General features: G+C 37.8%; 1 protein-coding gene across 1 annotated transcript; it reads left to right on the forward strand.

The window, feature by feature from the left end:
* The first annotated feature begins 229 nt into the window (after positions 1–229).
* Positions 230–1749, forward strand: LOC110620489 (cyclin-P3-1). Its single transcript, XM_021764249.2, has 2 exons — positions 230–699; positions 1154–1749. Exons 1-2 carry the CDS (start codon positions 326–328, stop codon positions 1425–1427), a joined length of 648 nt encoding a protein of 215 aa, XP_021619941.1. The 5' UTR covers positions 230–325; the 3' UTR covers positions 1428–1749.
* Positions 1750–15600: the final 13851 nt, after the last annotated feature.

Below are 15600 nucleotides of genomic sequence, written 5' to 3' on the forward strand. Positions count from 1 at the left end.
TATTTTTTTATTTTTTTTTTGTTGAAGATAGGAACACACGAACACATGGGCTCATATACCACAGTACATACTATTTGAGTATTCCTTGGTGCTCATAGTCTACAAGGAACTTTCTATAGTGCAATATAAAGTTTGATTTATTCTGCCAATTGGCCCACAAGGGGATAGAGTTCTTTAATTTCTAAGGTCACATAATTATGTTCCAATCTAACTTTCCCTGAAAGAAAAGGAAAAATTCCAGATATTTATACCTCCAAAAACAAGCCCTATATATATAGCTATAAAGCTTGTCAGATTTGTAACTTCAAATAATTGTTCCATAGCTATGTCTGAATCAGAAATATATTCAAGTTTAGGATTATATGAATCTAGGGGAAGAGTTTCAGGAATTCCTCGGGTGTTGGTGCTTCTTGCATCTGTTCTTGAGAGATGTATTCAAAAGAATGAAAGATTTTTAGATGGATCAAGAAAGAAAGATGTTGTTACAGTCTTCCATGGATCAAGATCACCATCTTTGAGCATCAGGCTTTATATTGAACGAATCTTTAAGTACTCAAAGTGCAGCAATTCTTGCTTTGTTGTTGCGTATATATACATGGAAAGATTTCTACATCAGATGGATGCATGTCTCACTTCTTTCAATGTTCATCGTCTTCTGATCACCAGCATCATGGTAGCTGCAAAATTTTTAGATGATGAGTAAGTTATTGCATCATTTGATTAAACCCAGAAAGGATTCTTAAATCTAGAGTAGATTTGGCTAAAAAGTTCGGATCTTTCATCAATTATCTTAAGAAATTTGTTGGGCTTTTGAGTATGAAGTTGCTTATTTTTCTGTGTTTAAAATTATGCTTACCTTTATAGATGAACTTTCATGGGGAATGATGAATCAGGTTCTATCTTTAATCTTTCCTTTTACAGTGAGTAAGCCTATATTATGAGCCTGTGATTCCTTGAGTCATTGTTTCAACTTCTTATTCAATGATAGATCACAGAGCAGATTCAGTTTCTTCGTGGGATGTTCAATACCAAAATCCCATATAAGATCAGAAACAAAACACGAATATATTATTAGGAAAATTCGGGAGTTGTAAGGAAACAAGATGTTAAGTTTGACATAACTTGTTATTTTGATTTTCATCTTGAATTGCAGGTGTTACAACAATGCTTACTATGCAAAAATAGGAGGAGTAAGCACAGCAGAAATGAACAGAATGGAGATGAAGTTGCTGTTTAATTTGGATTTTAGGGTTCAAGTAACAGTTGAAGGGTTTAGGAATTATTGTGTGAAACTAGAAAGGGAATGTGGTGGAGAGTATCAGATTGAGAGGCCAATCCTTGCCAGTGTTCCCAAAGGAGAGTGGCAAAACAGAAGTGATACTCAAAATACATCCACCTTTGCTGCTTATAGGCACAGGCCCATCTAATGGAAGAGCTATATCTTCTTGCTACATGCGCTCAGAGTGAGAAAGAGAAGGATAAAATGGGTTGCAGTGGAAAAATTATTTCATTGTACAAGCAAATTGAGCTGTGAGCGATTTGATTTCTCACGAGCAAATTCTCTCTCCCTCTGTGATTCAACTTTAACGATACTGGCAGTTTCAAACCAATCAAAGGGAATTAAATTTCTTGATTCCTATATAGATTCCGGGTTCCTTTTCTAGTTTCTTCATCATCATCACTGTAATTATTATGCATTAAACCTTGAATGTTTCTAAATTAATAAATTAAATCAAATTTAAATTTACTGAAAGAGCTTTGTCCTCTTTTGTTTTCACCACATGTAGATTGTCTCCTATGCTTTCCGGGGACAACACATCCTTCCACTAAAAAATATGAGTTCTGTCTCCATAGCTATATGAATGTTAAGATATGGAGTCTAATAATATATTATGAATTGTATCCCATTTTCCACAGTTGCGGATCCAACTTCGCGTTGAGTTGGCAGGGTGTAAGGCATTTTTCCTGGACATATATATATATATATATATATATATATATATATATATATATATATATAATATTCTCCTAGTGTATTCCATTCAAAAACTCATATAAAAATAAGAAAACTCTAGCCACTGTGGACGTGGTCAAATTGGTGAACCATGTTAAATCTGTGTGTTTATTTCTTTTCATGCTTATTTTTTGAATTGTGTGATTATTCGATTCTTAACGACTGGTATCAGAGTTTTGGTTCATATCATAACAATCTGAAAAGATGATAGAAAGGTCGAAGGTTCGAATTTAGAAGTTTGAGAGAACCGATTTTGGTTTCTGAAAGATGCAGATTGAAGATTATTTATATCAGAAAAACCTCCATGAACCCCTGTCAAGGGAGAAGCCAGAAATTATGAAATAGGAGCTTTGAAATTTGAAGGATTGGGAGGCACTAGGGTTGATCCGTTTGACGTTGGCGAGAAATGTTGCCTTCAATATCATTAAGGAGACAACGAATGCAGGATTGCTGGCAGCTCTAGTGAACATGTATGAGAAACCGTCGGTCATTAACAAGGTATATCTGATGCGTCGTTTGTTTAATTTGGAGATGTCTGAAAGTGGATCTGTCACAGGTCATATTAATGAATTTAATGTGATCATCAGTCAATTAAGCTCTATCAAGATTAATTTTAATGATGAGATAAGAGCCCTAATTTTATTATCCTCTCTACCTAAGTCATGGAATATTATTATTTCTGCAATTAGCAGTTCACGTGGGTCTGAAAAGTTAAAGTTTGATAAAGTTTGAGATGTTGTCATGAGCGAGAGCATTTATAAAAGGAAAACCAGGGATTCATCTGGTGATGCACTTAGTATCGAGGGTAGGGGCAGGAACAAGTTGAAGGGAAACCATAGTAAAAATGGTCTATCGAAGTCAAAGGAGCGGAAGAAATCTCATGGCAGAAACGAGGTTGTTTGTTACGGCTGTTGTAAAAAGAGATACATTAAAAAGGATTGTCTTAAACCTAAGAAGAAGAAAGGTCAAAAGAACAAGTCTCATGAAAATGATGATTCTGTATATTGTGCAGATGACATTAGTAATGCTTTGCTTTAATTCTTAGTGTGGATAGTCTGATTAACTCATGGATACTTGATTAAGGTGCATCATTCCATTCTTCTCCGAGCAGACAATTATTCCATAATTTCAAGTCCAGAAATTATGGGAAGATGTATCTTACTGATAATAAAGCCTTGGAGATTGCTGGAAAGGGGGATGTATATATCCAAACCTCAAGTGGGGGTAAGTGGAAGTTGCAGGATGTTTCTGGAAAATTATAAAAGGAGTTATGGTGATAGCACGGGACACAAAATCTGAAACTTTATATACTACTGCAGGGTGTTCGGACATGGTTGCTGCGGTTGACAGTACATCGAGGTCAAGTCTGTGGCACAACAAGCTTGGATACATGAGCGAGAAAGGGATGAAGATGCTAGTTTTGAAAGGGTATCCACAAGGGTTAAAATCTGTTGATATGGGTCTATGTGAGAGTTGTATTTTAAGAAAGCAGAAATAGGTCAGTTTCACAAAGGCTATTAGAGAACCAAAGGCAGAACGGTTAAAACTAATACATACAGACATATGGGGGCCATCCCCAGTTTTCTCTCTTCGTGGTTCGAGATATTATGTTACCTTCATTGATGACTTCAGTAGGAGGATTTGGGTTTACTTCTTGAAACAAATTAGATGTGTTTACCACTTTTAAGAGATGGAAGGCTGAAGTTGAAAATTAGACAGGGTTGAAGATCAAATGCCTAAGGTCTGATAATGGAGGAGAGTATGATTCTATAGAATTCAATAAGTTCTGTGCTGATGAGGGAATCAGGTGCACCAAGATAGTTCCTGGCAACGCAAGATAGAATGGGATTGCTGAAAGGATGATAGAATGTTGAATGAGCGAGCAAGAACCATGAGGCTACATGCTGGGCTGCCAAACATGTTTTGGGCAGATGCATTGAGCACAGCAGCATATTTGATAAATAGAGGCCTTTCAATTCTTTTGGGTTTCAAAATTCCAGAAGAAGTTTAGTTGGGTAAGGAGGTCAAGTTTACTCACCTACGGACTTTTGGGTGTGCTGCCTATGTTCACATTGATCTAGAAAAGAGAGACAAACTTGACACAAAGGCTTTAAAGTGTTATTTCATTGGGTATGGTTAGGATCAGTTTGGGTACAGATTTTGGAATAATAAGAACAGAAAGATCTTGAGACATTGTGATGTGACACTTGATGAGAATATCTTGTATAAGGACAAGTCTAGGGTGCAAAATGAAGATGCAAAAGAAGTGGGAGCTAAGGTTGAGTTGCAGGAAATTTCACCTAGTGATGTTACAGTAAGACCACAAGAGAATCCATAAAACACTGTTGTAGAACCAGAACAGCAGCCAGTCACACCTGCACCAATGTTGAGGAGATCTACCAGGGCTACCAAGTCACCAAAAAGGTGTTGGACCTAAATGTCCTAATCCTTGTTTTGATGATTAATAAACAATTGGTGTGCTACTAATTATTTCCAAGAGTGTTTGTATTGAGCTTGCAGGTCCCTTATTGAAACAAATGATATTGCTTCAATCGCAAAAGTGAAAAGTGCCAATTTTGGAAGCATACTACAAGGAAGGGATCATAAAGTATTTTCATTTAGCATGATTGTCATTTTATTCATTGTGAATTTCAAGTAATTAATTGTGATGGCTCAAGGGTTCTTTCATTTCTAAAAGTTCTTTTAGATATGGTCATTTTTTTTGAAGTACTTGACTTTCAGGGACCAAAATGAAATTTTCCAAAAGAAGTGATTTTGAAATTATTTTTCATCAAAATGAAAGATCTAAAAATATAGGTTGCAAAAGTTCAAACGGTTTGAAAAAAGGATTTTTACAGCCTAAGTTATGATTTTTCAAAGATTTAAAGAATTATTTTTTGCCCCCCCTAAAGTCATCTTTCGGCTTCCGAAAGTCAGGGACAGAAACGAAAGTCCCCTATGTTCAGCCGCCGAACATTGACTTTCGGCCGCCGAAAGTGGTTTTTCAACCAGCCCCCAAAGTGTAACCTTCGGCTTCCGAAAGTGAGGGACAGAGACGAAAGTCCCACACTTTCGGCCGCCGAACATTTAACCTTCGGCCGCCGAAAGTGTGTTTTGGGTCTGCCTCCGAAGCCTGAAGTTTGGCTTCCGAAAGTGAGGAACAGAAACGAAAGTCCACTATGTTCGGCCGCCGAACATTGAGTTTAGGCCGCCGAAAGTTCAGTTTTAAAGGAATAGTTTCTTCGCCCCAAATGGTTCGGCCGCCGAACTCTAAGCTTAGGCCGCCGAACCTGAGTTTTTCTGAACGCGGTGTAACGGTTATTTCTGAACATAAACGGCTCTATTTGCATTTAATGCACCCCCAACGGCCATATTTATGAATGAACTATAAATACAACTTGTTTTTGTTGTTGTGAGGTTACAACAACCATCTAAGCAAATATTTATTGAGATTACAGCATTTTTCATTCTCTCTCTCTCAAAACCTTGAGCCAAAGCATTGATTTCTTGAAAGCTTGTTTTGAGTTGTAATTGATTGGCTTTTCTGAGTAAGTAAAGGTTGATTGAGAGATTCTGTTGTTGTGAGTGTGGCATTGAGCAAAGAATTGCTCTTGAGTGGAAAAAGAGATTTGTAAAGAGCAAAGGCTTGCTCTAAGATTGTAAGGGTTTTGATCTTCACCCAAAGAAGATTTGATAGTGGAGTTAAACTCTCAAGTGGAGCTTGAGGAGAGGACGTAGGCTTGGATAGCTGAACCTCTATAAATCCTTGTGTTGATTTTTCTCTTCCCTATTCTCTTCTAATTTCTTGTCTTTGCCATTAAATTTTTATAAACCCAATTCACCCCCCCTCTTGGGTTGCCTCAAGGGACAACAAGTGGTATCAGAGCTAAGTCTCCCTTTATTGAAGATATAATTATCTTGGAGTAAAGATCAAATGGCAGCCCTCAATTCTCAAGAAGGTCAATCGGTTGTGAGACCACCTTTCTTTGATGGAAATGACTTTCTATATTGGAAAAATAGAATGTATTATTTCCTTAAATCGGAAGGAGTTGATTTGTGGGACATTGTAGAGAATGGGCCTTTCTTTCCCACAAGATTTATTGATGGAAACCAAGAGCAAAAACCTAAGAGTGAATGGAGCGAGCTAGAGAAGAGAAGGGTAGCCCTCAATGACAAAGCCATTCACATCTTGTTTTGTGCCCTTAGTAGAAGTGAGTACAACAAAGTATGCATGAAGTCCACTGCCAAGGAAATTTGGGATGCTTTGGTTGTCACTCATGAAGGTACCAATCAAGTCAAGGAAAACAAGATGGAATCCCTCATCTATCAATATGAGTTGTTCAAGATGAAATCCGATGAAACTATTAGCCAAATGTATGATAGGTTCATTGAGATCATTGGAGGAATGAAATCTCTAGGGAAGACATTCACAAATGAAGAGTTGGTGAAGAAAATCCTTAGATGTCTACCTAAAGAATGGCTACCAAAGGTAACTTCCTTAAAGGATGCCAAAGACTTAACCAAAGTGCAATTGGATGAACTCTTGGGAAATCTCATTGACTATGAGATGACTCTAAAGAGAGAGCAAGTGGAGGAACCTAGCAAGATGAAAAAGAACATTGCTCTAAGGGTAGCCTCCGAAGATACTAGTGAGGAAGAAGAAGAGATAAGTGAGGAAGAATTGGCTTTGGTAACTAGGAGAATAAGGAAGTTGCTTCTCCAAAATAAAAGGTTCATCCCAAGGAAGAATTTTAGAAAGGAAAAGGGTGAATCAAGCAAAAAGGAAGTAGTCATTTGCTATGAATGTAATAAGCCGGGTCACTACAAAGTGGATTGTCCCAAGTTGAAGAAGCCTATCAAGAAGTTCAAGAAGAAGGCCTTCAAAGCAACATGGGATGAGTCAAGTGATTCCGAAGAAGAGGAGGTTGGTGATGAAATTGCCAACATGTGCTTCATGGCTCTAGAGGAAAGCTCCGATGAGGTAACTACTCTTGATGACTTTACTTTAAATGATGATGATGTTGAGTTTTCATATGATGAACTTGTAGGTGCTTTAAAATTAACGAATGATGAGCTTGAAAAGAGTCATAGGAAAAATAAAATTTTGAAATGTGAGTTAGCTAGCTTTAAAAAGGAAAGTGAGAACTCACTTAAGGAACCTTTACCCTCAAATGATTCTTTACAAAAATCCTTAGATGAGCTCTCACTAGAAAATAAAAATTTGAAAAATGAAATCCTTGAGTTGAAAAATTATCTTTCAAAATTTTTAAAAGGCAAGGACAAACTTGATGAGATTTTAGACTCTCAAAGGTCTCCAAGCATCAAGTATGGCCTTGGCTATGATAAATCAACTCAAGCAAATTTTTCTAAAACCGTTTTTGTTAAAGCTACCAACTCACATGAACCTAAGGTTTCTAGCTCAAATGGAAATGTGCCTAAAGTTTCTAGTAGCAATATGTCTATGAGGAATGCACCTACAAGGAATGCACATGTACACCAATCCACTAGTTACAACACTCATATAAGACACACACCTAGGCAATTTGCATATAAGAGAAATGATCATTATAGAACACACACTTCAAGTTCACAAAATCACCACTCTAATCATATCTCTTGCTCACACGCTTTTAATAAGCAAAGGAGAAATGGCCACATGAGAACTCAAACACACTCACTCACCTATGGACCTAGAGTAAGAAGGTTCAATGGTCATTGTCACTATTGTGGCAAGTTTGGTCACACCAACTATAAGTGCTCTATTAGAAAATTGCATCTTGGTTATGGTAGCATATGGAAATTGGATAGTGGAATGACTAACCCCCAAGGACCCAAGTACATTTGGGTACCTAAAAGTGTTTGAATTCTTTCTTTTAGGTGTGCTTGAAATCCTCAAAATTGAAAGCAAATGGTATCTAGATAGTGGATGTTCAAGGCACATGACCGAAAACTCAAATCACTTCATCTCTCTTGAAAAGAAAGACGGAAGTGGACAAGTAACCTTTGGAGACAATGGAAAAGGTAAAATTGTTGGTATAGGTAAAGTCGGTAAGGAAAACTCTCCTATTCTTGATAAAGTTCTATTAGTTGATGGTTTGAAGCATAATTTGTTAAGTGTGAGTCAATTATGTGATAAAGGTTGTAGAGTTATCTTTGAGCCAAAATCATATTTTGTGTCTAGAATGTCGGATAACAAAATATTGTTTGTTGGTGAAAGAGTTGAGAATATTTATCTTATTGACTTACAAGCTATGACTAACCAAGATATGAAGTGCTTTGTGTCTATTAGTGATAACTCTTGGATTTGGCATAGAAGGCTTTCTCATGCTAGCATGGATCTCCTCAAAAATTTGAGCAAAGATGAGCTAGTTGATGGTCTTCCAAAGATCAAATATGAAAAGGACAAAGTATGTGATGCATGTCAAATGGGTAAGCAAGTTAAGAGTTCCTTTAAAGCTATTAATAAGGTAATCTCTTCTAGACCTTTGCAACTCTTGCATATGGATTTATTTGGTCCAACTAGAGTAGCTAGTCTTGGTGGCATGCATTATGGGTTTGTTATAGTTGATGACTACTCTAGGTATACTTGGGTTGTGTTCCTTGCTCATAAGGATGATTGTTTTGATGCTTTTAAAAGTTTTACAAAGAAAGTTCAAAATGAAAAGGGTTCTCAAATTTCTTCTATAAGGAGTGATCATGGTAGAGAATTTGAAAATGAAAAATTTGAAACTTTTTGCAATAAGTTAGGGATCACTCATAATTTTTCATCTCCTAGGACTCCCCAACAAAATGGTGTTGTTGAAAGAAAAAATAGAACTCTTTTAGATATGGGGAGGACTATGTTAAGAGAGTATAATTTACCTACTTATTTTTGGGCGGAAGCCATAAATACGGCTTGTTATGTTTCAAATAGAGTTTTAATTAGACCTCTCCTAAATAAAACTCCTTATGAGCTTTGGAATGGAAGGAAACCTAGAGTTAGTTATCTTAGAGTTTTTGGTTGCAAATGCTTCATATTAAACAATAAGGATAATCTAGGCAAATTTGACTCCAAGACCGATGAAGGTATCTTCCTAGGATACTCTATTTCTAGTAAATCATATAGAGTATTCAATAAAAGAACCTTGATAGTTGAAGAGTCAATGCATGTTGTTTTTGATGAATCTAATCCCTTTGCTTCTAGAAAGGAGGTATCTTGTGATGATGATCTTGTAGGTAATCTTGATGAGTTGACCATTGAAGATCCTCAATCTCATGGAGATCAATGTCAACCCAAGGAGGATTCAATAGAAGGAAAGGAAGATGAAGTTGGACTTCAAGAGCAACAAATGCAAATTACACAAAGTCAAGGAGTCCAACATGACTTGCCAAAGGATTGGGCCTACAAGAAGGATCACCCCAAGGATCAAATAATTGGTGATACATCACAAGGGGTAACTACTAGATCCTCTCTTAGACATGTATGTAATAATATTGCATTCATATCTCATATAGAACCTAAATCTATAGATGAGGCTATTGGTGATGAGAGTTGGGTTCTTGCTATGCAAGAAGAACTCAACCAATTTGAAAGGAACAAGGTTTGGACCTTAGTGTCTAGACCAAAACATCACCCCACCATAGGCACCAAATGGGTGTTTAGAAACAAGCTTGATGAAGATGGCAATATCATAAGGAACAAAGCTAGGTTGGTAGCTAAAGGCTATAACCAAGAGGAGGGCATAGACTATGATGAAACTTTTGCCCCCGTAGCTAGATTAGAAGCCATTAGAATCTTGCTTGCATATGCATCATACATGAATTTTAATCTCTTTCAAATGGATGTAAAAAGTGCCTTTTTAAATGGTTTATTGAGGAGGAGGTTTATGTTGAGCAACCTCCGGGGTTTGAAAATCATGAGTTTCCAAATCATGTTTTTAAATTGTCTAAAGCTTTATATGGTTTAAAACAAGCTCCTAGAGCTTGGTATGAAAGATTAAGTAATTTTCTTTTGCAAAATGGTTTTTCAAAAGGCAAAGTGGATACAACTCTTTTTGTCAAAAATCATGGAAATGACATCCTTGTAGTGCAAATATATGTTGATGATATTATATTTGGTGCTACTAATGTGTGTTTGTGTGAAGAGTTTTCAAAAGTTATGAAAAGTGAGTTTGAGATGAGCATGATGGGAGAACTCAAATTCTTCCTTGGGCTTCAAATCAAACAAGCTAAGGATGGCATCTTCATCAACCAAGCCAAATACACAAAGGAGCTAATCAAAAGGTTTGGAATGGAGAGTAGCAAGCCAAGTAGAACTCCAATGAGCACAAACACCAAGCTTGACAAGGATGAAAAGGGTAAGCCTATTGATGAAAAGCTCTATAGAGGTATGATCGGAAGCCTTTTATATCTTACCGCATCTAGACCGGATATCATGTTTTCCGTATGTTTATGTGCACGTTTTCAATCATGTCCTAAAGAGTCTCATTTGCATGCCGTTAAACGCATTCTTAGATATTTACATGGCACATTGCATTTGGGGTTATGGTATCCTAGAAGTTCATCCTTTACTTTATGTTCCTACTCGGATGCCGACTTTGCCGGAAGCATTCTTGATAGGAAGAGTACCTCGGGTACTTGTCAACTTCTAGGACAATCTCTTGTTTCTTGGTGTAGCAAGAAACAAAATTCGGTTGCACTTTCAACCGCCGAAGCCGAATATGTGGCGGCGGGTCTTTGTTGTAATCAAATCCTTTGGATTAAGCAACAATTAAGAGACTTTGAAGTGTCTCTTGATCACATTCCTATTAAATGTGATAATACAAGTGCAATCAATTTAACCAAGAACCCCATTCAACATTCTAGAACTAAGCATATTGACATTAGACATCATTTCATTCGTGATCATGTGTTAAATGGTGATGTTGTTCTTGAATTTGTGGATACAAACAACCAATTAGCTGATATTTTCACTAAACCCCTAAATGAAGAAAGATTTAACTTCATTAAAAGGGAATTGGGAATGCTAGATGGTGTTGTTTGTTGAGTGTTTTTATTTTATTATTATTCTGTTATTATCTCTTTGAAAGTTTGTTAGGTTGTTTGATATAGTTTTAATTTTTTTTAAAATTAAAAAAAAAAAAAAAAAAAAAAGGGGGAGGAAGCCCAAAAATTCCAGGTTCGGAGGCACTTTCGGCCCCCTAACCTTCAATTTCAAGGGCAATATGAAAAGTGGGAAATTTTATGTTTTTCTGTCTTTTTTCTTTTTATTTTTCGGCCGCCTAACATTCTATTCGGCCGCCGAACATTGTGAAGTTCGGCTGCCGAAATTTAAGTTCGGCCCCCTAAAATTGCCCAGGTTCGGCCGCCGAAGATTAGTTCGGCCGCCGAAACTGCGCGTTCCTTAAAAACCCCCCGCGACAGCTCATCATCTTCCTCGTGCGACTCTCTCTCTCCCCGAAGCTTTCCCTCTCTTCCCCGTAGCTCTCCTCCTCTCCCTGTCCCAAATCGCCCGTTTTGAGCCCCATTTTCTTCAAAAACTTCCTTTTTTACTCTGTTTTCCTCTCTGCAACACCAAAAATCAGCTTCGTCTCTTCCCACGGAACCCATTTCGAACTTTTTCATTTGGGTGAGTTTTGTTTTTCTCTCTCTATTTTTCTTTATTTTTGTTTATTTTTTTTCTGTTGATTTGATCTTTAGGGTTGTGATTTTATTATGTTTTGTTGATTTAGAATCTGCTGAGTATATTTTATATATATATATATGCTGTTGTTAGCTGGGTTGGGTTATTTGGTTTGTTTTGGTTTATTTTTTTTTGTTTTTGAATGTAGGCATTTTTTTGTTAATTTGTTAGCTGGGTTATTTTGTTGTATATTTATAAAACTGTTTTTTTTTGTTAAAATGCACATACTGATTAGCTGGGTTGTTATTTAGCTGTGCTATCTTGTTAGCTGGGAATTTATATATCAAGTTTTATATATAAGACTGTGATGCTTATTGGTTGGCTTTTGTGTGCTTATGGGCTGAATTTTTTTTTGGCAATGTTGCTTATTTTTTCTTCTTTTTTTCTTCATATGCCTCTGTAGCTTTTGTTTAGTTAAAATGGGTAGAAAAACCACAGCCCGTAGACATCCATATTTTAGAGGTCAATCCAGTAGAGCTCCCGGGTCTCCCTCCCCAGACCGTCCTGCCTCACCACCCTTTGAGTTTCCTGTAGTTAGAGAGCAGGATCCAGCTTTTGAGCCTTTTTCTCTCAGGTTTGTTCATCCTGGGAGAACAATCCATGATAATAGTGTTCAGCTTTTTCGCACTCAGGGTTTCCTACAGCCCTTCATTGTTCAGGGATGGGACCACCTTCTTATCACTCCAGCAGACACCCATCCTAGGATTGTTAGGGAGTTCTACGCAAACCTACACACCTTCACCCGTCACACTCCCCCTCACCTAGTCAGTTTTGTAAATGGTCAGAGAGTTTACCTCACTCTTGACATCATTGCTCGTCACCTAGGTATCCCCAACTCTGGGGCTGTTGTCTCCACCACTCATAAGTGGATCACTGGTGAGGTCTCTTCCCTTCACCAGACTAGGGTCATTTCAGGAGATGTAGATCGTGAGGAGCCCTCTAGACTTAAGGCCTGTGATCTCAACACTCTCCCTAAAGTTGTTCACCACATAGTCACCTATGAGATTCTCCCTAGATCGGGTCATAGGACTGCACTCTCGTACTCTGACATGTTTGTAGTGTCTTGTCTGCTAGAGGGTCGAGCCCTTAACCTGCCACATATTATGATTCACTCTATAGCAGACTCCCTTAGGCTGAGTCGAGGCTGTCTCCCCTTTGGTCGTCATCTTACTCTTCTTCTCCGAGCCCTAGGTGTTGACCCCGGTACCGAGTCTGCCTTACCATTGTCTAGTGAGTACATCCCCTACACTGAGGCTACCCTCCACCATATGTGTCTGGTTAGAAGAGGCAATGAATTTTATAATTCTAGGAGAGATTTTGCAGCCCGCAGGACAGCCCACGAGGCAGCACAGCCACATGATAGTTCTGATGAGGAGTCAGATGATGTTTCTCCTGCTGACCTTGAGACAGAGCGAGCTCCCAGAGGCGATACTAGTACCGGGCGGTCCACCGAGCAAGGTACATCTTCTCAGACTGCATCTGATATGTATGATGCCATGGGTCGTCTGGAGTTGCAGGTTGCTCAGATGTCTGATCGCCAGACTCAGATGTCTGATCGCCAGACTCAGATGGAGCAGCAGTTAGCACGCCTTACAGACCAGCAGCAGATCTTGATCGAGCAGCAGAGACAGATTTTGCACTTCATTCAGCAGTCATCTGGAGTGCCACCTCCTCAACCGCCTCAGTGATATTTTTTGTTGTTTATATAGTTGCTGTTGTTCTTTCCCTTCTGATATTGTGGTATTTTTTTTGATGATGTCAAAAGGGGGAGAGATGGTATTACTTATGTATACATTTGATAACTTTTATGGATATTGACTATATTTGGTTATTACCTTGATTTTTGTTTGACTATTTTTGTTTGACTCTTTTGGATTAATTTTTTTTCTCTCTTGGATTGTGAATATTGTGTGTATTTACAGCTCCTTCATTTGAGATGCATTTTTATTGGGACTCATTCATTCATATAGGATCCATCACATCTCATGGCATTGCATTGAGTCAAAACCTCCCTTATGTGCCTTCTCACTTTTTAAATATGGCATAAAGTATTTTTGACAGGGGGAGCACATTAAGGGGGAGAAATTTTTCAAATACACACACTACACTTATGATTATTATCCTACTGTTTACCAATTGTTTGTCATCATCAAAAAGGGGGAGATTGTTGGACCTAAATGTCCTAATCCTTGTTTTGATGATTAATAAACAATTGGTGTGCTACTAATTATTTCCAAGAGTGTTTGTATTGAGCTTGCAGGTCCCTTATTGAAACAAATGATATTGCTTCAATCGCAAAAGTGAAAAGTGCCAATTTTGGAAGCATACTACAAGGAAGGGATCATAAAGTATTTTCATTTAGCATGATTGTCATTTTATTCATTGTGAATTTCAAGTAATTAATTGTGATGGCTCAAGGGTTCTTTCATTTCTAAAAGTTCTTTTAGATATGGCCATTTTTTTGAAGTACTTGACTTTCAGGGACCAAAATGAAATTTTCCAAAAGAAGTGATTTTGAAATTATTTTTCATCAAAATGAAAGATCTAAAAATATAGGTTGCAAAAGTTCAAACGGTTTGAAAAAAGGATTTTTACAGCCTAAGTTATGATTTTTCAAAGATTTAAAGAATTATTTTTTGCCCCCCCTAAAGTCATCTTTCGGCTTCCGAAAGTCAGGGACAGAAACGAAAGTCCCCTATGTTCAGCCGCCGAACATTGACTTTCGGCCGCCGAAAGTGGTTTTTCAACCAGCCCCCAAAGTGTAACCTTCGGCTTCCGAAAGTGAGGGACAGAGACGAAAGTCCCACACTTTCGGCCGCCGAACATTTAACCTTCGGCCGCCGAAAGTGTGTTTTGGGTCTGCCTCCGAAGCCTGAAGTTTGGCTTCCGAAAGTGAGGAACAGAAATGAAAGTCCACTATGTTCGGCCGCCGAACATTGAGTTTAGGCCGCCGAAAGTTCAGTTTTAAAGGAATAGTTTCTTCGCCCCAAATGGTTCGGCCGCCGAACTCTAAGCTTAGGCCGCCGAACCTGAGTTTTTCTGAACGCGGTGTAACGGTTATTTCTGAACATAAACGGCTCTATTTGCATTTAATGCACCCCCAACGGCCATATTTATGAATGAACTATAAATACAACTTGTTTTTGTTGTTGTGAGGTTACAACAACCATCTAAGCAAATATTTATTAAGATTACAGCATTTTTCATTCTCTCTCTCTCAAAACCTTGAGCCAAAGCATTGATTTCTTGAAAGCTTGTTTTGAGTTGTAATTGATTGGCTTTTCTGAGTAAGTAAAGGTTGATTGAGAGATTCTGTTGTTGTGAGTGTGGCATTGAGCAAAGAATTGCTCTTGAGTGGAAAAAGAGATTTGTAAAGAGCAAAGGCTTGCTCTAAGATTGTAAGGGTTTTGATCTTCACCCAAAGAAGATTTGATAGTGGAGTTGAACTCTCAAGTGGAGCTTGAGGAGAGGACGTAGGCTTGGATAGCTGAACCTCTATAAATCCTTGTGTTGATTTTTCTCTTCCCTATTCTCTTCTAATTTCTTGTCTTTGCCATTAAATTTTTATAAACCCAATTCACCCCCCCTCTTGGGTTGCCTCAAGGGACAACAAAAGGTATTCACCTTCTTTGTATTATTTGCTGTTGATTGATGGAGGGGAACCAAAATCCTTTGATGAGGCTTTGTAGGTGAAGGATTCAATCAAGTGGGAGGAAGTCATGGATGATGAGATATGGTCACTTGAGAAGAATGATTTGGAAATTAACTGAGTTACCTGTAAGGAAGAAAGTTTTATTAAACAAGTGGGTTTATAAGATGAAGAATGAAACTGATGGTAAAATTAGGTTAAGGCTCGATTGGTGGTTAAGGGATATTCACAAAGAAAATATATTGATTATACTGAAATATTCTTTCCTGTTGTGAA

The sequence above is a fragment of the Manihot esculenta genome, chromosome 8 (genome assembly GCF_001659605.2).
Source record: "Manihot esculenta cultivar AM560-2 chromosome 8, M.esculenta_v8, whole genome shotgun sequence".
Classification (NCBI taxonomy): Eukaryota; Viridiplantae; Streptophyta; class Magnoliopsida; order Malpighiales; family Euphorbiaceae; genus Manihot; species Manihot esculenta.

Bases quoted from the DNA above. Each gene is read 5' to 3' on its own strand.
- LOC110620489 (XM_021764249.2), top strand. From the start codon at position 326: ATGTCTGAATCAGAAATATATTCAAGTTTAGGATTATATGAATCTAGG. The intron at 700-1,153 runs GTAAGTTATTGC...CTTGAATTGCAG, and splicing joins GCAAAATTTTTAGATGATGA to GTGTTACAACAATGCTTACT.